Consider the following 22653-nt stretch of genomic DNA (forward strand, 5'->3'; position numbering starts at 1 on the left):
CTGCAATGCTTAGAAAGCACTTCTCCATCTGCCCTTTGGAAAGTAGGGTCACTCCTCCATCTTGCTTCTGCCGATGTACAGGCAGAAGCTGAAACAAGAGGTGGCCAAAGTTAAAACTCGGTTGCTCAGATTTCCAGCACCTGCAGATTTTCTCTTGTTCATAATTCAAACTGTCCACTGTTGGTCCGACCATTCGGTCTCCATGCTACAGGATTGCTTTAAATACATCAACTGGAATGTCTTTCATGATGGGGATGTCTCAGAGTTCACAGATGGAGTCACAAGCTTCATCCAAAACTGCATCGAGGATGTTGTCCCCCAGAAATTGGTCAGGGTCTAACCAGACACCCTGGATCTGTGCAGGCAGCACTTACCGTGTGAGACAGAGCTTTTATTACCGGGAATTAGGAGCTCAAGAAATGCAACAATGATATGCACAAGGTCATCAAGGCAGCAAAACGACAGTACAGGGACAAGATCCAGACGCAACTCTCCACCAACCACACACACAGCTTTTGACATCATTGCAGTCTTCAAAGCTAAGTGCAGTGGTGCTGCCAACGTTGCTGCCTCACTCCCAGATGAGCTAAATCTTTTTTACGCTCTGTTCGATGTCACCAACACTGAGCCCCCGAGGAGAGCCGCTGAAGCAACCTGCACCTTGGTCTTCTCTTGAGGCTGAAGTACGCAGGTGTTTCCTGGAAAGTCTCAAGGCTGCGAGACCGGATGTCATCCCAGGGCGGGTACTCAGGATGTGCGCGGCACAACTGGCAGGTGTATTTACAGACATTTTTAATCTTTCCCTCTCCCAGTGTAGAGTGCCCTCCTGCTTGTCCCTGTATCTAAAAAGACCAAGGTAACATGTCTGGAGCGACTGGTGCCCTGTTGCACACACTTCAATAAGCAAATGCTTTGAGAGGTTGGTCAGGGACTACATCTGCAGCATGCTACCACCCACACTGGATCCCTTACAATTCACCTACCGACACAGCTGATCGACAGATGACGTAATAGCCACAGATCTAAACCCTGCCCTTACACATCTGGAGAAGAAGGATACTTATGTGAGAATGCTGTTCTTGGACCACGGTTCAGCATTCAACACTATAATTCCCTCCAGGCTTGACAAGAATCTCAGAATCCTCAACCTTCACCCTGCCTTGTGCAGCTGGATCCTGGACTTCCTGTCAGATCACCAGCAGGTGGTATGAGTGGGTTCCCTTACCTCTGCCCCTCTGTCTCTCAACACAGACGCCCCTCATGGCTGTGTCCTAAGCCCGCTACTTTGCTCTGTATATACCCATGACTGTGTCACCACCCTCAGCTCCAATCTGCTAATTAAATTTGGTGATGATACTACATTGATTGGCCTAATCTCAAATAATAACAAGGCAGCCTACAGAGAAGTCATCACCCGGACAGAGTGGTGTCAAGAAAACAACCTCTCCCTCAATGTCGCAAGAACAAAGGAGCTGGATGTGGACTACAGGAGGAATGAAGACGGGCTAACCCCTATTGACATCAGTGGATCTGGGGTTGAGAGGGTGAGCAGCTTTAAGTTCCTTGGCATACTCATTACATACCAAGGATCGCATGTGGTCTGTACATACCGGCTGTGTGGTGGGAAAAAGCACAACAGCACCTCTTTTACCTCAGACGGCTGAAGAGGTTTGGTATGGGTCCCCAAATTCCAAGGTCTTTCTACAGGGACACTGTTGAGAGCATCCTGACTAGTTGCATCACTACCTGGTATGGGAGCTCGACTCTCAATCGCAGGACTCTGTAGAGTGGTGCAAACAGCCCAGCGTATCTGTGGATGTGACTATTCACATACTGTCACACTATTCAGGACATTTACAGAGACGGGTGTGTAAGAAGGGACCCGAAGGACCTGAGTCACCCCAACCACAAATTGTTCCAGCTGCTGCCATCCGGCAAACAGCATGATAGCCAGGACCACCAGGCTCCAGGACAGCTTTTTCCACCAGGCCATCAGACTGATTTAATTCATGCTGGTGGAATTATATTTCTATGTTATATTGACTGTGGTGTTGTACATACTATTTATTGTAAATTACTGTTAATTTCGCATTTAGATTGAGATGTAACAAAGATTTTTACTCGTGTGTGAAGGTTATAAGTAATAAAGTCAATTCAATAAACACTGTGCTCTGCCTTCAAGTTTGATCTTTTAAAGTGTGTTGCCTCACACTTTCCTGGATTGAACTTCTCCATCTAAGTCTGCATCCTCTCTATGTCCTGTAACCTACTTCAGTTGTTACCTCCAACCTTAATGTTATCTGTAAATTTACTAACCAGCCCATCCATTCCTCATCCAAGTAATTTATAATAATCACCAAGAGGAGGGGCCCCAGAACAGATCCTGTATAACATTGCTCGACTCTGGCCTTCATCTACCATCGCTCTCTGTCTTATGTGGGCAAGCCAATTCAGAATCCATGCAACTAAGTCTCCCTCCATGTCTTGCAACTTTCTGGACAAGCCTACCATGGGGAACCTTAGCAGGAGTCTTGCTAAAATACATATGCACCACATCCACTGCTCTACCTTCATCAATTTGTTTTGTCACCTTAAAAATTATTAGATTTGTGAGGCATGACCTGTCCTTCATAGAGTCATGTTGATTGTCTCGAAGAATGTACTACTACAAATGCTCATAAATCCTGTCCCTAAGAATCCTTTCCAATAGTTGATCCACCACTGATGGATGACTGACTTATTTATAATTCAAATTTTTTTGCCTGTAGGATTTGTCCTCAGTTTTACTAATTTTTTAAGGTCAGACATGGTCAGATGCTCACTGAATATTTTCTACATTGTGATTTTCATCAATCTACTTGCTACTTCAAATATTATTAAATCTAGTCAGACAAATTTACAGCTAGTAAATCTTGCTAACTTCTTTTTCAAGTATTTCTTCCCAAACCAATTTTACCAAAAGCTTGTGCATTCTGCTGCAGTGTGTGGGCTGTTAGCCATTAGATTATTATACATAATGGTGCTGCTGTGATGGGCAGGAGGCATTTGAGAGATGTGGATCAGGCAGTACATGCATTCTCTGTTAGTGTTATCAGACAGCAAGTCAAATATATGGAAATACGCAGCTAAATTTAGCTACATGTTTTTTTTTACTGAGAATTTCCAACATTCCATACTGCTGGAATAGCTTTTAGAGATTTCCTGAAATACTTTTTCCACTTAAGTGCACTCTTGGTGTGTGCAACCCAAAGTTCTATAGGTAAGCTGTGGTAGGAGTTTCTCCTTTTGTTCTGGTTGTACAACTTCTACTTTTTTTAAAAAAAAATTCTTACTTTTCACTCCATTCCTTGCAATCACTGTTTCTCAGTTTTGCTATTTTATCATCCATATAGTGGGCATCACATTAAATGCTGAGCCCTGGCCTAGTTATATTTGATGGACAGAAATCAATGGATAATTTTAAGAACCTTAGAATTTCACCAGTTCTGTGGTGCACAATGCTGAAAGCACAGTCATTGACATCTAACATCAGGAGGTCACTTGGAGTGGTACCAAATGTTTATTCTCGTGTATAAATAAAATTTTTACTGTTTGTGTTGCCCTAACCATTATTGGGTGCTTACTGTAGACTGCAGTACTCTATTTGCAAACCGTCATAATAAGATGTTGTTAATAATAAGCAGAATTGCCTATGATTCAGGTATAAGTGGCATTAGTCTAAGGGTGAAGGGAGAAATCCCTGTCCTTTCTATTGTGCCATTTAATTTTTCATTTAGGTCTAATCATGAGTTTTATTTTGATGTCATATCAGACAGCACTTACTACTAAGCACTATCCTTTCAGTCTCACCGTGAATTGTCAGTTTAGATTGAGCTTGAAAATGTGGTCTAAACACATTTCCTAATAGGTAATATGAAGGCAGTTCAAGCTGAGAAGATAAATCTTGATTTAGTTTCACGTGGTTTAAATTTGTAGAATTTTGTTTTCTGCTCTTGTGCTGCATTCAGGAATGTTGAATGTTTGGAATATGCTTGTTTTTTTTAAAGACACTTAATTTCTATTCTGCAGCAAATCACCATTCCAAGGGCAGGTAGCCCAAATGATGTGCGGACATTCACGTTTTACCTCTGCAGTGTTGGAAGGGATAATCCTCAATGCAGTTTTGACTGTATTCAGCAGTACCAATCCCGGTAAGTTAACTCAGTTGCACTTGCAGTTTCTGAGTGGGCGCATTAAAATTTACATGCACAGAACAGGCAATTTAACCCAAATCTTTTTCTTTAGGCAGTGTTTGCACTTCACGCCAATTGCTCACATTCCTCACTATATCACAAACTCTGCATGAATACTCCAGAGGTTAGAATTGATCACCATGAGCCACCAACTCTTCTATGTGTGCTATTCTGTTGCCCTGCTGCTGCTTCACGCATTTGAATGGAATTCCCTGTTGGAAAGAAGACATTGGGTTTGTGAATATGGTCTTACTGTGGGGAAATCTTGAAGGGATGGGGATGGGCAATGTGGCATTGAAGTGATTTACAATTTAGTAAGAGGAGGTCAAAAATCATATTCTTTTTAATGATCAGGCTTCTTGGCAATGACCCAGGTGCACATTCAGAGCTGGAATTTCAAATACAACCCAGCCTTGAAAGCTGTCCTCAGACCTTCCACCAACCATCACCTACTGACTCTGTAACGGAAGTAATGTGTGATTATTGTCACCTGGAACTTCCCTAGTGAAAACTCAGTTTGTCTTGTTTAGCATGTAGATCCGGTGAAGAATATCAAAGGTGTTATAAAGCACTTCACAGCTTTCTGAGAGAGCAATTGAAGTTGGTGATAATTGATATGTTTTTAAAGTCTTAATTTAAGGAAGAATATTGATTGATTTGTACGGGATTACTCTAAGGTCTATGAATTCTGCCACAGAATCTTGGTTTAGTGTCTCATCCAGAGAAGAGTATTTCCTTAATGCAGTAGTCAGATCCATGGCCGGTTTATCAATCTGCAGAATTTTTTGATGGATTTGTGTGATGTGAGTACTGCTAGCTGCCAGCAGTTGTTGTCCATCTCTAATTTTTCTTAAGTAGATTGTGATAGTGAATCACCAACTTGAGCCTTTTTGCATTCATTTTTAGAAGATGTTCTCACAATGATTTTGAAGCCTCAGAGGAGCTTGCTGGGTTTTTTAGGGTTTAAATCTGATTTTACCTGTGGACTCGACTTATGGAAGGCCGGTTTTCTTCTGTAAAGTACACTAATAATCGGGCTGGGTTTTTCAACAATCCAGTGTTTTGCATTGCTCAAGCAAACACGAGGGAATCTGCGGATGCTGGAAATTCAAGCAACACACACAAAATGCTGGTGAAGCACAGCAGGCCAGGCAGCATCCATAAGGAGAAGCACTGTCAACGTTTCGGGCTGAGACTTGACGAAACATCCAACAGTGCTTCTCCTTATAGATGCTGCCTGGCCTGCTGTGTTCCACCAGCATTTTGTGTGTGTTGCTTTCGCATCACTCATACATTTTTCAGTTTACTATTTTAACTAAGTGACTATGATGGGGGGAATGATTTAAATTTGAGTCAATGATCCCTTGCAAAGTGATTGTGCAATGAAGCTATGTAATTTTGAAAAGAAGGGAAGGGAGAAGGTGGCGTATATAGAAATGCTCATTAGAGAAGGGTATAGCTAAGGTAGCCTCCATTGTTGTGGTGCTCAATATTAAGAAAGCTTTTATGACACAGTGGAGCTTTGTTATCTGATTCCTATTTACTTCTGGGTTTTGGATAAGTTAATGTTTTGCATGCCTCTAGATCCGCATTCCTAGACTGATGCCCATTTCTGTGTGCCAGTGGACCACGTTGGACTATTGAAACCAAGAACTCATCTTGGAAATCAAGTATTGAGCTTTGCATTGTTCTAGTTTTCACAAATAAGTTGCCTAGTAGCTTAGTACCACATTATTTCAATATGTTATTGGACAATTTGTTTTTGAAAACTAAAATGGTACAAAACTCGACCGCTGATTTCCAAGGCAAGTTCTTGGTTTCAGTAGGTCAATATGGTCCTGTTGGTTGTTTTCCCCATTTCTTTAATTTCACTTAATATCATCTTCCCTGTCTCGGTTTAGATACAGCCGAGTCTTTGGCATCTTATTTTCACTTATTAATTCAAGGGATTTGTATGTCACTGGTAATGTCACTATTTAATGTGCATGTTTAATTGACCCTGAACCCCAGGCAGTTAAGAGTTCGTGGCATTGAGTGGGCCTGCAGTTGCACACAGACCAAACTAGGTAATTGTAGCAAATATTAGTGGATCAAGTGTTTTACAACAATCTAATATTTTCAGAAGTACCATTCTCTAATTTCTAAAATATACTTAATCGCTTGAATTTTAAATTCTGTAAGAGTTATGTTAACTGCGTACTCGTTGCCCAGGTAAAGACATTGTTGGAGTAAAATCCCAAAAAAATTATTCTACAATTGCGCAAGTGGTTATTCTTGTGAAATCTGGTAAAGCTTGATTCACCTACTACACGGCTAGTCCTAACGTTTCACTGTTTTTTGGCTCTGAGCAAATTCACTGCACTTGGAGACGAGTCTTGTTCCTTCTGTTCTTCTGGTTCAGGTACTCCACTTCACACACAGGGTTCCAGCAGGCTGTACAATGGCCAGGCAGTTCCCTGACCTGTCGATTATTTTGGTCTCCATCCTGTGTTTGCTTTTTTGCATTTAAAAGTACCCCTGAGTTTATTCTTCATTTACTTCCTGACAGGTCTGGGAATGTGCAGTTGGACTGTCTTGGAGGCATACAGGATAAAATCACTGTTTGTGCAACTGATGACTCATACCAACTGACCAGGGAACGTATGACTCAAGCGGAAGAGGAGACTCGAAGCCGGGGAGCAATAGTTATTAAACCCGGAGGTCCAGTCAGAGGTAGGAATTTGCTGGATCTGTCACTAATCCTGTCCACTGCTTTGTTTTGAGCTGAGCAAGTTTTAAGGCTTCTTCATACTATTCTCCCAGTCACATTTCACAGTTCAAGTGGTGGCTACTGGATATTGTTGTTTTCAGACACTCTTCTGAAAGCTATACATAAACAACATCCACCCTTTTGCCACTTCCTGGAGGTGACAATATTTGCTAATTACATTAATTTTACCTGGTATTAAGTTATTAAGAGTCTGGGAATTGTGTGAATTTAGAATAATGCAGGTTGTTGGGAAGGTATATGGTTTAGCTTGATTATGTATTTAATCCTCTACCCTGGAAATAAGTGTTTGATGGAACCGTGCAGAAGGAGCTTTATTCTTTTTGAAAACTCAGCTGTTACCAAGCAAAATATTTCATTACCAATAAAAAAACATTTTATTTTAATTGGTGCAATTTATTTTATGTGAAAGCTTATTTTAGTTCCTTGTAACTAGTAGCTGCCACCTAAAGTAAAACATTGTTTATTTGCTTAGATGTAGGCAAATTTTAAGTGAGGGATATATTCAAGTCTCCTGGTCCAAAGCTTAACCATCTCTGTAATACATTAGTCTATCACTGATTCATAACAGTCATCACACATGCCTACAATTCGAATATAAATGATTTTCATTGAATGAAGCTCATTTTTTTCTGGCTGGTCAGGAGGAAGCCGCAAAGTTCATCATAACAGGATAACAGTTTGCTAGTAATGCTTACTTTGAAATAATGCTTACTTCGTAAGCATTTTGCACTAGTAACTGCAACAATAAAATTTGGCTTAAAGGTGACAGCTAAGAGATTCTCCCTGTAGTGATGAGTCATGCTAGAACCATGCAGTTCTCTAGGAGTAAAATACTACTATAGGGTAAAGAAGGGAAGTGGCAGCAGGGTTCTGCTGGTATCTGGGACATGTAAGTTGGTGCATTTGCTAAAGCAAAAGGGAGTATGAGCATCATATCTGCTGTGAAACCATTTTGTCTTGTAGAGAGAAGTTGGAATTTCCTTTTTCTCTAGCTGTGATGGTGAGATTGGAATTGCTTCCTGCCTTTGAATAACTATTCACATCACTGCTGCATTCTGATTAAAGCTCTAGCTTCACAATTAAAATTCCCACTCTTGTTTTCAAATCTCTGCTGGGACTTTCTCCTGCTTTCCGATTCCAATCTTAAAACCTGAAGAGTCTGTCTTGCCAGTTCGAGCTTTGTGTGTACCCTTTGTTTCGTTATTCAAACTTGGGTGACTCTGCTTCCAGCTGTGATGTCCTTGAAGATGTTAAACTCATTAAACATCTTTAAACACAAACGTAATTGATTGAGCAATGCAGAAATACTGGACTACTCTCTACATGTCATACTTAATTTGCATTTGTAGATGTTCCACATTAAACCCTGACAGAAAGCAGAACCCCTGCAGATGTTGGATGCGTTATTTTTGTCATACGGGTAATGTGTGGTCAAACAGGGGCAGCGGATCATCCCTGCTCTTGACGGTTGAGTGTATTCTACAGTGTGTAAATGAGCATACATAGCCATGATCAGCCCATTGGAGATGGAGATGCAGATCATGAAATCAGGAGCAATAGATAATCTTGGAAGAAATCAGTGGGTCGAGCTTTATCTGTGAGAGGGAATGAATTGTTAATGATTTAGATTGAAACCCCAACTGCTGATGCTGGATTGAGATGCAAAACATTAATGATTTCACTCCCACCACCCAGCCTCACAAACGTTGCTCAGTCTGCTGAGTTCTTCCATCAGCATCACTATGAGCCCAGTCTGCTGACATGAAGAAGATAATGTGGTAGGGATGCTGCAATTGACTTCAATATTCTGTACTTGTAGGAAGGTTATCAGAGTCTCCTGATTGTCAATCATTTATTTTGAACTTGCTGTGCTGTTCAGGTGTGGAGGTTTGAATTCTGTGGAAGTAACCACAGTTTATTTTGAGAAAAAGATTCAGGCCATAGACAAAAGGGAAGAAAGAAGCTTGCAGCATGAAGCATGAACACTTTCTAAGGAAGTCTTTGCTTTGGTTAATCTGGCAGAAGCCCAGAGAGCAAATTAGGGAAAGTGGGTGGTAGTTTAGTACCTTGGTGATGTCGGGAAGGAGCAGACTCTTGTCTATTGCTTTAACGTGCAGCTTCTTTCAAATTCCTTGCTTGCATCACAATCTTTTAACATCTTCCCATTGGTGTGACTTAACATTTAAGTTGAACAGCTGGTTTACATATATTGGATCCAAATATTCTCTGGTTCTTAATGAATTGGCTCAATGTCGGGTGACATTTCAAGGATGAGTGGTGACAGTCTGTTTTCCACAACATTGGATCTTTTCTTTTTACAGTTCATACTGGCACTAAACATTTATGTTGATGAAAGCAAAACCAACACATGCAAAAGCCAAATTTTGATTCTTATCACAAACAAGAGGAAATCTGCAGATGCTGGAAATCCCAGCAACATACACAAAATGCTGGAGGAACTCAGCAGGCCAGGCAGCATCTAGAAAATGTCGACCATACTCTTCTCCTAGATGCTGCCTGGCCATTTGATTCTTACTTTATATATTCACTTATAGTACAATGTCCAGGTTTTTCATTTAAGCTACAATGAGTTCCAACAATTTGTTCAACAATATTTGGTCAACACTGAATGTAGAAAACTGCAGCTGTGTGCTTCACTGAAGCAGTATTAAACAAATTTTGCCACTAACATACAGGACAGATGACCAAAGGTTTGGTGTGTCAGCCATTAATTTGTTGGTGAAGCTTTGGTCTCATATATCTGAATTTTGTGCCCTTCTCCAGAAATTTTACAAAATTTGGACTGAGACTGTAGTGCAGTTCTAAGAGAGGCAGAATTGGAGAAGCAGTTCTGAGGGGTGTACGCTGAAAGGGTTTCTTGGGATTTCAAAGTTAATTTATTATAGTGCATATTTAGTGCCTATTAAAAGTATTCACCTCTCCCCCCCACCCCCAGAAGTTTTCATGTTCTATCGATTTACAACACTGAATCACGGTGGATTTAATTTGACTTTTTTTGACACTGATTAACAGAAAGACTCTTTTATGTCAAAGTGATAAAAGATCTCTGCATAGTGATCTAAATTAATTGCAAATATGAAACACGAAATAATTGATTGGATTAAGTATTCAACCCCCTTTAAGTCAGTATTTAATAAGATGTACCTTTGACAGCAATTACAGCCTTGAGTCTGTGTAGACAGATCTCTATTAGCTTTGTACATCTGGACACTGCAATTTTTTTCCCATTCTTCTTTACAATACTGTTCAAGTTCTGTCAGATTGCCTGGGGATCGTGAGTGAACAGCCCTTTTTAAGTCCTGAACAAATTTTCAATTGGGTTGAGGTCTGCACTCTGACTTGGCCCATCCAGGACATTAACTTTGTTTTTAAGTCATTCCTGTGTAGCTTTGGCTTTACACTTGGAGTCATTGTCTTGCTGGAAAACAAATTTTCTCCCAAGTGGCAGATCTCTTGCACACTACATCAGATTTCCTCCAGCATTTCCCTGTATTTTGCTGCATTCATTTAACTCTCTACCTTCGCAAGTCTTCCAGGGCCTGCTGTAGTGAAGCATCCCCACAGCATGATGCAGCCACCACCGTGCTTCACGGTAGGGATGGTGTGTTTTTGATGTGCGGTATTTGACTTACACCAAACATAGTGTTAGGCTGATGGCCAACAAGCTTAATTTTGGTTTCATCAGACCATACAACCTTTTTCCAGCTGACTTCAGAATCTCCCACATGCCATCTGGTAAACTCTAGCCAAGATTTCTTGTGAGGTTTTTTTCCAACAGCGGATTTCTCTTTTCCACTCTCCCATAAAGCTGTGACTGGTGAATCACCCGGGCAACAGTTGTATGCGCATTTTCTCCTGACTCAGCCGCTGAAGCTTGTAACTCCTCCAGAGTTATCATAGGTCTCCTGGTGGCCTCCCTCATTAGTCCCCTTCTTGCATAGTCACTCAGTTTTTGAGGATGGTCTGCTCTAGGCAGATTTACAGCTGTGCCATATTCTTTCCATTTCTTGATGATTGACTTAACTGTACTCCAAGGGATATTCAATGACTTGGAAATTTTCTTGTATTCATCTCCTGACTTGTGCTTTTCAATAACCTTTTTGTGGAGTTGCTTGGCATGTTCTTTTGTCTTTATGATTTAGTTTTTGCCAGGATACTGACTCGCCAGCAATTGGACCTTCCAGATACAGGGGGTATTTTTATTACAATCAGTTGAACCACCTTGATTGCACACAGGTCTCCATTCAACTAATTATTTGACTTCTAATATCAATGGGCTGCACCAGTAATGATTTGGTGTGTCATATTAAAGAGGGTGAATACTTATGCAATCAATTCTTTTGTGTTTTATATTTGTAATTAATTTCGATCACTTTATAGAGAGCTGCTTTCACTTCAGTACAAAAGATGTTTTTCTGTTGATCAGTATCAAAAAAAAAAGCCAAATTAAATCCACTGTGATTCAATGTTGTAAAACAATAAAGCATGAAAACTTCCAAGGAGGGGTGAATACTTTTTACAGGCACTGTAGGTCACCATATAATAAATTTACTTTGAACTTTGATATCCCAAGAAACCATTCCAGCACACAAGCCTCCAAGAACTGCTCCTGAGATTCATTATCTTCCATGCATTCTCAATAAATCCATAATAGAACAATAACAATAGAATCAATGAAAGATCATGCCAACTTGGGCGTTCAACTAGTGTGCAAAAGACAAACTGTACAAATACAAAAATAAACAAATAATAAATGAGCAATGAGTATATTGAATATGAGATGAAGAGTTGATGAAGCAAGTCCATTGATTGCGGAAACATTTCAACGATGGGGGTAGAGTGAGGTTTAGTGAAGTTATCCACTTTGGTTCAAGAGCCTAATGGTTGAGGGATGATAACTGTTCCTCAACCAGACGGTGTGCATCCTGAGGCTCCTGTACCACCTCCCTGATGGAAGTAGTGGGATGAATGCGTCCTGGGTGTTGGGTTTCTGATGATTGATACTGCTTTCCTGCAATAACATTTTGTGTAGATGTGGGGAGAGCGTAAACCCCTGATGGACTGGACAATATTCACTACTTTTCATAGGATTTTCCATTCAAGGGCGTTGGTGTTTCCATACCAGGCTGTGATGTAGCCAGTGAATATATTCTCCACTACATATCAGTAGAAGTTTGTCAGAGTTTTAGATGTCACGCTGAATCTTCAAGAGGCGCTGCTATGCTTTCTTCATAATTGCACTTGTGTGCTGTGCCTAAGACAGGTCCTCTGAAATAATAAGTCATAGAAGTCATAGAAATGTACAGCAGGGAAACAGGCCATTCGACCCATCTAGTCAATGCAGAACCATTTAAACTGCCCACTCCCATCAACCTGCTCCAGGACCAGAGCCCTCCATACCCCTACCATCCATGTACCTATCCAAAAATCTCTTAAGCTTTGAAACTCAGCTCGCATGCACCACTTGTTCTGGAAGCTCGTTCCACACTCTCATGACCCTTTGAGTGAAGATGTTTCCCCTCATGTTCCCCTTAAACTTTTCATCTTTCACCCTTAATCCATGTTGCGGCATCCCTGGTGATAGAATAACGCCTAGGAATTTAAATTTGCTGACCTTCTCCACTTCTGATCCTCTGGTTCCTCCTCCTGAAGTCAATAATCAACCCCTTAGTCTTGATGTTGAGTAAGAGCACCATTCTATCAGATTTAATCTCCCTCCTACATGTTGATTCCTCACCACTTTTGATTCAGCCTCTGGCAATAGTGTCACCAGCAAATTTGAATATGTCTTTGGAGCTGTGCTTAACTACAGTCAAGTGCAAAGTGAGTAGATCGGGGGCTAAGCACACAGCCTTGTGGTGCATCTGTACTGATGGAGATTGTGCAGAAGATGCTGTTTCCAATCTGCACTGACTGGGATCTGAAAATGAGGAAATTGAGCACCCAGTTACAAGGATGTATTGAGGCCAAGGTCTTGAAACTTACTGGTTAGTTTTGAGGGGTTGATAGTATTGAACGCTGGGCTGCGGTCAATGAAGAGCACCCTGATGTGTGGACCTTCACTGTCCATATGTTCCAGGTTGAGTGAAGAGCCAATGAGGTGGCATCTGCTGTGGACCTGTTGCTCTAGTGTGTAAGGGACGTGGAAGATATTGAAAACAAGAATGGGAATTCTAATATACAACACTTGCCATACTTATGACCCAATGTCATTTGATAGGAGAATGGGACCAGGTGCAAGTTACAACACACACACAAAATGCTGGTGGAACACAGCAGGCCAGGCAGCATATATAGGGAGAAGCGCTGTCGACGTTTCGGGCCGAGACCCTTCGTCCAGGTGCAAGTTAGTTTATTTGTAGCAATTTTGAATGAGCTAAAGTTTACCAAAAAAATAGCTGCAGATGCTGAGAATCTGAAACAAATATAAAATACTCGGGCAAAGTCTTTGCAGAGTAAATCAGTTCGGGGATGATATTTTTAATCAACATTGAACAATAAAAGAATGCGTAATTATATTCCTAGTTCATTCCAAATTTCCAGATTCCAAGTCTTATTTTGATTAGGCTGCTGTTGATTTCATGCTTTGAATTAGCAGAAGATCGTCCTGGTTTTCAGGCACTTTCTGGAAAGTGAGTTTGCATGATACTAGATAAATGGAGGGTTAGCCTGTACAGTGCAACACTGTGGTATTGGCAGAACCTGTCTTAGGATATACAGGTAATCATCCATATTGACTTCACACTGTGGCTGTACCACATGAACTTGGATGCTTCATAGGTGAGACCCAATAGAGCAGTTTGTGCATGAGAAATTGTCCAACAAGACTTAACACCTGCAGTGTACAGAAAATAGTGAAACGGGAAGACAGCTTTCACCATTCATCAGAAATGTAAGCCAGCCAGCAGAAATTCAACTGAAAGTAATTGAGAAAGAGGCTGAATTTTCAGTACATTCAGATTTGATGTTTCTCTGGAAATGAAAATACGTTCAGAGGTCCGACATTTGGAATTGAAAGCATTTTTTAAATATATATATAATTGAGGATGATTTTTGTGGACTCTGTGCAGTTTGCAATTGAGACAATATAATTGGCTAAATTGAGAATAGTGCATTTTAAGGCTACTGGCTACTTATTCCTTCCGTCCCCACAGAGTCAAAGTACATCTTGTGATACTTCATCTGTAGACTGTGATCATTGGCAATGAATTGGTTTAGGATACAGAAGAAGCAGTCTCTCAGAAGTCAGAAATGGAGAATTTATAACTGGTAGCCACCTTCTCATTTCCCTCCCCATCACACTGGGGACCTCCTGGGTTTTCTGGCTTCAAACATCTGAACTAAGAGATACTGGTGCATACCTTTCAATTACCCATGAGGTCTTTGTCTGGATTATCTCAATAAACTTGGGTGTCCACAGACAGTGGGATAGTTTGATTATCTTGTCATTTAAATTTTTAAAAATTTCCTCGTGGGTTGGGGCTGTTATTTGGAAAGCCATACCATTGACTGCTTGTGTAAAATGGTAATCTATATTGTTCTAAGACAAAGTCTGAAAAATGCTGGAAGCTCTGTTTGTGAGAAGTGGAACAGTTAATAATTTGGTCGAAGACAAATGCGACCTGACATGCGAAGTATTTCCACCAATTTCTGTTTTTGTTCTAGGTTTCCAGATCTGATTTTATTTTTATTTTCATGTATGCCTACAAGTAAATGAATCTTAAGGTTGTATATGGTTGACATATGTACTTTGATAATAAAATTTACTTTGAACTTTGAATTTATGTGCAGTGTTGTTGGCTAGCTTATGGTTCAGATAAGATGTAGGAATGGTTTATGTATTTCTAAATCAGGATGAAGTATGACATGGAAAGGAGCCTTACAATGGTGGCTTTCCTGTGTGCCTTCTAATCTTGCCTTGGTAATAAGAGTTCACAGATTGTAAGGTGCTATTCCGTAAGCAAGTTTGTGTGTTCCTTCCCATCTGTGCTTGGGTTTCCTCTGGGTGTTCTGGTTTCCTCCCATAGTACAGAGTCCGGTTAGTAGGTCATTGTAAGTTATCTCATGATTAGGCTAGGGTTAAATTGCTAAGTTGCTGGGCAGTCGGTTTGAAAGGCCAGTAGGGTCTGTTCCATACTATTTCTCTAAATAAAAATAATATGCATCGTCTTGGGGTGAACAACTGCATTTTGTATATGGTGCACAATGGCCACATTATGACTGTGGAAGATGGAATGAATGTTATTGGTGGAGAACTTGGTACCTATCTGGATATTATTGAGCTTACTGAGTGTTATTAAAATGTACCCACTAATAGAATATTCTATCATCTTCCAGATATAATTTATCCTTTGGAGAGTTAAGATGTCAGTTGCTTGTCATAGTCTTTGTAGCAACTGTGTGACTAGTCCAGTTAAGTTTCTCATCAGTGGTAAACCCCAGAAGGTTGGTAGGACTGCCATGAAATGTAGCAGGAATGTTTGTATTCTCTCCTCTTTTGTGCCGTGAATGATCTTGCCGTTTAGACAAACCATGTGAGAATGTGGAATACTTTGGATCCAGTTTTTCATCAGTTATCATAAGTGGGGGAAACAATTGACTGACAATATAAAGAACAGCATCTTCTGTGCAAGCTATTTCCCAGATCTTGATAAGCCTGACTCATCTTCTTTGTGCTCTACTCAGACAATGTGTGAATCAACATTTCCAGTTTAACCATCACCACTCCTTTCAATGTGTTCATAGTAATCTCACTCCTCTGCAGTGAGCTTTACAAGAAAGATTCTAGTAACTTTTTTTTAACATTCGAATCAATCTTGCTATTTTTCTTTCCTTCCTGCCTCCTATTAGGACACAAAGATAAGAATTACCAGATTAAAATTCTATGACTCAGAAAATCATGGAGATTAATTCTTAACAGAACCCTCAATTGGCCCAGGCAGAGTGAAAACCCTACCACTTTAAAGATCAATGGTTTGTTTTATTGTCAAAGTACGCATGCAAATACAACTCTGAAATTTGCCTTCTCCAGGTAACCATAATCTATAGGAGAGTAGACCCAATGCTGAATGGTGGGATTAGCTTGGGGGGCACTTTTATTCAACTGCCGTGAACTCAATAGGCCAAGTAACTTCTCATATTATAAATTTCCCATGACTCTTATCACTATATTTTAATTACCAATCCCAGTGCATCCTGCTATGCAATTATTAACTAATGTTTTATTTCCATGACTGCTGAAAAGGTAGTGTTTAATTTTGGTAGATACATGCAGCATAAAATGTGAATATGTTTTAATACTCCAGGCATTGGTTTATCATATTTGGCTTTTTTGGGTTTCATTGTAGCTGCTGTGATCACTTTTAATTTTGGCTTCTCTTCTACTTTCAGTTAAAAGAGTGCTATGCAAACTAACTGGCAGCATTCCTGATGCCGTTCCTGAAAGGAGACGGCCCACACCAGTGAACGTGGCGAATGTGATGAAGAAATGCACTAACAGTGTTTCCCAACGACCCTATCGAGACCGAGTCATCCACTTACTGGCTCTGAAACCCTATAAAAAACCAGAGCTAATTGTTCGATTGCAGAAGGACGGAGTCAGTCAGCAGGACAAGGACTCCTTGGAAAATCTCCTGCAACAGGTAATCAACCTCTCCAAGTATGTCTTAAGTTATTTCCCCATTCTGAAAGTAACCCAAAATAAAGAGGGCTAGGTGTTCCAATGAGATTTTCTTTTAAAAGTATCTGCTTGCTTGTTGTCTTTAGCAGCTCAAACAATCAGTGTCATTGACAGTAGCATGGATTGTTGAGAACATTAGTGTGTCAAATCACAGCTTATGTGGGTCAAGGATGACCTGAAGCTCAGGTCTGCTGGTGTTTACAGGATTCCCTGTGAATGTGGAGCAGCATATATTGGCCAAACAGGACACACGGTGGAAACTGACATCAAGGAGCACCGGTGGTCTATCCATTTGGGTTACCAGGAGAAGAACACTGCATTCGCAATGGCCACAGGATTGACTTCAATGGCACACAAACTACTGTGCCGTACGAATGAATGGCTTTTGGGACTGCCTGGTAAAGGAACCCATTGAAATAAAATAAAGGAAAAGAATTTTAACAAAAACGGAAGTCTTGCTCTAAGGAAGAACTAGAATTTGATTGTAAGCAAAGTGGGAGAATGGAAACCTGATTGGATGAGGACTAACCAATCAGGAGGGACAGACTACAGTGTGGTATAAGTACCACCAGACCAGACATGCCTGGGAATAATCCCTGATGAAGATGGCAGTTTGTCTTCAAGACGTTGGATGTATTCGATACCTGTACCCAGCTGGAAGCCTGAGAAGAGTTCATTCATCGGTATTTTGTCTACTTCTCGCTACCGTAATCATATTTGGTAATTAGCACCATTACCAATTATGATTAAGCAACTAGTATAATCAAATATCCCATCTTCCCCAGACATTCTCTCTTCTTCCCCTCCTATCAAGCAGAAGATACAGAAGCCTGAAGGCACACACCACTAGCCTCAAGGACAGCTTCTATCCCACTATAAGAAGACTATTGAATGGTTCCTTAGTACATTAAGATGGGCTCTTAACCTCATAATTTACCTCGTTGTGACTTTGCACCATGTTGCCTATCTGAACTGCACTTTCCCTGTGTTGTAACTCTATTCTGCAAGGTTATTCTTTCACCATGACTACCTCAATGTACTGTTATAATGAATTGATATGTATGGTCTGTGCGCAAGGCATGTTTTTCCACTGCACCCCAGTACATGTGACAATAATAAATCAATTTAGCAATTGATGAAAATGGGTAAAGGACATTGAGAGGATGCTGCACTCCATGTGTGTACATACTCAGAAGTTCTTGGTACCAAGAATCATACAGTACAGACAAGTGCTATTCCACGCATTTTGTTTGCCTAGAAGCTTTTTGGAACCACTTAAATCAGTTCCATTCCACTGTCCTCTCCTCATATCCCAGTAATTTCTCTTTTACAAATACTGCATTGGTAATGTATCTGTTTGGGATGTATTATGTTATGAAAAGTTCTTGGGTTATTTCTTCTACGTACCAAATTCTTCCACTATTCAGCTAAGACATTCCATGTAGTCATATAAATATGAATTAGGTGTAGTTGTAGGCCACTCAGCCCAACAAGCCTGCTCAATAAATAATGGCTAATATTAATAATTCACTCTTGGAAAAGAATACTGTCAGGAGGACAAGATCTACATCTTGACTGATTACCTTAAATCTCTAGCCTTTGGTTACTGACCTTTAATATCAGTGATCTCCTTATTTCTTATTTATCAAAAATCTTTCCTTGTGATTGGTTGATTGGTTTGGTATCACTTTCTAGTTCCCAGAACTAAAGTCTTGTCAAACCTGAAAATAAATGTCAGTTATCAATCAGTCCTCTGGATTAGTGAAACCAGGCAGATTGGTATCATTAGGAGAAAAGTTGTTGTAGTACAGACTGTCCATTAGTTTGTAACACTGAATCCTACGTGATCCAGGCATTATAGATCATTCATTTCTGTCTTGGGTACCAGTGACTTTGCTACCAATTTTCCATTTGAGGTCCATATCTGTGTACATTCTAGAAAGTTCACTGATACCAAGAGCTTTCTGAAGTAACCATTAAAGTTCCCACAAAAGGGATTGTTGTTCAGCTGTTATCCTTTGTTGGAATTTTTGTGAATAACACAATGTCTCTCTCAATTTCTGGTCTCTTCATTGAGTTAATGTTGGTTCCAGATTCACAATGTGGTGTGCTGAATTTGTTGCTGATGAGATCTCTTCTGATAAAGTTCATAATGATACCTTGGGAAATGTCTCCAGAGTACAAGTAACAGATTTTGCTTGTGGTTGGCAAGGTTAAGGTCAGTTACTCAAGGGCAACTGATCCAGTCCAGTGTTCTTGGAAATTGCTTGAAACCCAAATGACAGCCACAATTGACTGCAAAGCAGTTTTCTGACCATGGGGACAGTATTAGTGTTGAGAATATTGAATCATTTTCTCCATTTTATCTGTACTAAGCACTTGAATATTGCAGGGGTTAGATAATGACAATGGCTGAGTTGTTTTCTGCTGTGTTGCAGGTTGCTAACCTGAATGTGAAGGATGGTACGTTCACCTTGAAAGACTTTGCATACAAGGAGATCCAAAGGGACTGGCCTGGATACTCAGATGGTGACCAGCAGTTACTAAAGAGAGTTCTTGTTCGGTAGGTTACATTAACAATTGGCACTTGTATAGAAAATACCTTAAGCAGTTCTACAGAGCTTGAGTGGTGGTGGATTCGTAGAATCAATAAAGGAAATAAAAGCTTGAAATTACCAGAGTTGCTCTGAAAAGATAGGCTTTCAGTTAGGTTTGTAATGATAGTGAGGAAACACTGTTAACACTCCATTAGGATTGAACAGATGAACATCAACACTTACACTATGCTGTTAAGTACAGGCACAGACCAAGTCAAAAAATTGTGAACTAATCATTAAGATTGAGAGCACAGGTATCTCTCCTTGACCTTTGGGGCCTGCTTCCATTTAATGTTATCAAGATCAATGACTTTGCCACTGACAAAATGCCCAAATGGTGGGAGTAGGCAGGGAATCATGGAGAGGAATTGTCACATTGAGCTGTAACACCATTGGATCAGCCACTTAAAATACTTGGTCATTACAGCAGGTCAGACATAGGTTATTGTCACTCTGCAACAGACAGGTACTCAGAAACCCCTCTGTCTGTAGGGCTATGCTAAAATAACTCTTCATTCTGAACCAAGCTGCCTACTTGTGACAGCACACTGTCCACTTCCACCACCAGAGCTCATGGGTGCATGTTGTCTGTAAAATTCACTGCAGTAAATCAAAGTTTCTGTGAATGCAACTCTTTACACCCCAGCACGTAGAAGGACAAGGCAATGTGTTGTTAACATATCCAAGCTCCCCCCCCCCCCCGCCCCCGCCCCACCGAATCATTGTGGAACCCACCGCTAGCAATATTAAGCATCAAATTTGAACCCAGAAGATTTTTTTTTAAATGTTGCACTTAGCATATGATGGAATATCCACCTGAGCATTGTAGTTCCAGTTTTGAGGTGTAAAAGATGTCTCCTGGCAAATGTTTGCAAATTTTGAATACATAAGGGTTGGTAAAGGGATTTTCTGAATTTTTATCTGGCGGCTGTTTGTTACATTGGAATTGCACAAGGTACAATTAATTATTTCAAGTGCAATAACTATTGTGTAGGCACAATAGTATTATGTCGTAGTTGGATTCATGAAGAGAGGGGTTTAAGAACAATTGGATGTTTAATAACAGTCAGGTATTTTGCTTCTCCATCCTTTTTAAATTTTCTTTTGTATGATACCACTCAGGAAATGATGTCATAGGGCAGGAAATACGCATGTGGGGAAATCCCTGGAAATATTGACAAACTGTGAATGTTCCCCTCACCTCACCCTCCCCGGGACCATTCCTTCCATTCCAGAAACAGTTAAAGACTGGAAGTTCCCTTAGAGATGATGACATGTATTGTACTGCCATTTCACACGGAAGTATTGATGCTTCCAGGATATTGCCCAGGAAATGTTGATTTACAGGGATTCTCCATTCCAACCTCTGAAAGAATGGCACTGCCATTTAAAAAATCATTGCCTTTATGTAATGATCATTGAAGTTAAAGATTCTGATGCAGTTTTTCCAGTTACCTCCCAGTTGCACCTTTGTTTTCTAAACTCTGTGGAACGCAGCACAGTCTGTGGAAACTACCCTGATACTTCAACCATTTTAACACCATCATTTTGGCATGTTTGTTTTTCATCTTCTAAAGGATGTTTACTAGGTGCAGCAACAATTATGCACCCATGCAGAAATGGTCTGGCAGCTTGAAATGCAAGGATATTCATGATCCTTAATTTGTGAACCTCTTTTTTATTATTTCCTTGGTTATTTTTATTTCTCCTGCATTTTCCCTGTGAATTTTTAGGTTGTTTGATATAATCAAGCTGAGAGTATTTAGTTAGCAGAGTGAAACTCAAAATTCCATATAAATGGCAGTCCATTCCCCTCTACCCACATGCTGTTCCCACATCACTTTGAGTAAGATGTACTGTTGCAGAATGGTGGCCTTAGCTAATGCACCTGCTGTATTCATCACCAGTTAGTTTGTGTCATCCAAACTTCTGTCTAAATCTGAAGTTTTGCAGTTTTGTTCTTTTTGACAACAAAATACATGACAGTCACAATCATTTTATTCAAAATGGGCCCCTGCAGTGGCTGCTCTTTCAAAGTCTTAGTTTGGCAGTTTTCCAACTCCTGATAAATAGTTGTTCTCAATTTCAAACTAAATCTCATATTGACCAAACCTTACTCTGCTGATAAAGTTGCATGATAAATCATGATTATTCTAGAAAAAAAAGTTGCTCCGTGTAGTTATAGGATCAGTTGCCACGCTGAAAAATGTTACTCATCTCACATATCCCTCAGTGTCAGAATGACTTTCACTCTAGTATGGTGGATTCCAAGGTGGTTGATGAAGACTACTGCAAATGGGGCAGGTGGTGGGTGGGTGGTGCACTCCTGTTTATTCTGGGCTTGTGTGTGCTCCCAAATGTTCCTCCTTCAGTTTGAGCAGTCGTGGACCAGGAATTCCCAGGAGTCAGTGGGGTTGCTGCATTTTTTGTTGAGGTTTTGAAAGCATTCTGGGATTTTTTCCTCTGTCTGCCCAGTAGTATTCTGATGTCAGTTTATTTGGCCTGGGTGAAGATACTGCAGTTGGTAGTGGATATTTTGGCGACAGCATTATCATCTCTGCACTACTTTAATAGACAATAAACAATAGGTGCAGAAGTAGACCATTTGGCCCTTCAAGCCTGCACCGTCATTCTGAGATCATGGCTGATCATCTACTATCAATACCCAGTTCCTGCCTTGTCCCCATATCCCTTGATTCCCCTATCCATAAGATACCTATCTAACTCCTTCTTTTTAGCATCCAGAGAATTGGCCTCCACTGCCTTCCACACCCCACAACTCTCTGGGAGAAGAAGTTTTTCCTTAACTCTGTCCTAAATGACCTACCCCTTATTCTTAAACCATGCCCTCTGGCACTGGACTCTCCCAGCATCTGGAACATATTTCCTGCCTCTATCTTGTCCAATCCCTTAATAATCTTATATGTTTCAATCAGATCCCTTCTCAATCTCCTTAATTCCAGCGTGTACAAGCCCAGTCTCTCTAACCTCTCTGTGTAAGACAGTCCTGAAATCCCAGGAATTAACCTTGTGAATCTACGCTGCACTTCCTCTACAGCCAGGTTGTCCTTCCTTAACCCTGGAGACCAAAACTGTACACAATACTCCAGGTGTGGTCTCACCAGGGCCCTGTACAAATGCAAAAGGGTTTCCTTGCTCTTGTACTCAATTCCCTTTGTAATAAAGGCCAACATTCCATTAGCCTTCTTCACTGCCTGCTGCACTTGCTCATTCACCTTCAGTGACTGATGAACAAGGACTCCTAAATCTCTTTGTATTTCTCCCTTACCTAACTCTACACCATTCAGATAATAATCTGCCTTCCTGTTCTTACTCCCAAAATGGATAACCTCA

General features: G+C 40.5%; 1 protein-coding gene across 2 annotated transcripts in view; it reads left to right on the top strand.

The window, feature by feature from the left end:
• ell (elongation factor RNA polymerase II) overlaps positions 1-22653 on the top strand; it is a 133498-nt gene that overhangs the window by 81884 nt on the left and 28961 nt on the right. For both annotated transcript variants that reach the window (XM_059991363.1, XM_059991364.1), the window contains 4 exons: positions 4069-4190; positions 6781-6944; positions 16414-16664; positions 19141-19265. In XM_059991363.1, the coding sequence (XP_059847346.1) occupies positions 4069-4190; positions 6781-6944; positions 16414-16664; positions 19141-19265 (662 nt within the window). The remainder of the gene's footprint in view (positions 1-4068; positions 4191-6780; positions 6945-16413; positions 16665-19140; positions 19266-22653) is intronic.

The sequence above is a fragment of the Hypanus sabinus genome, chromosome 16 (assembly GCF_030144855.1).
Source record: "Hypanus sabinus isolate sHypSab1 chromosome 16, sHypSab1.hap1, whole genome shotgun sequence".
Classification (NCBI taxonomy): Eukaryota; Metazoa; Chordata; class Chondrichthyes; order Myliobatiformes; family Dasyatidae; genus Hypanus; species Hypanus sabinus.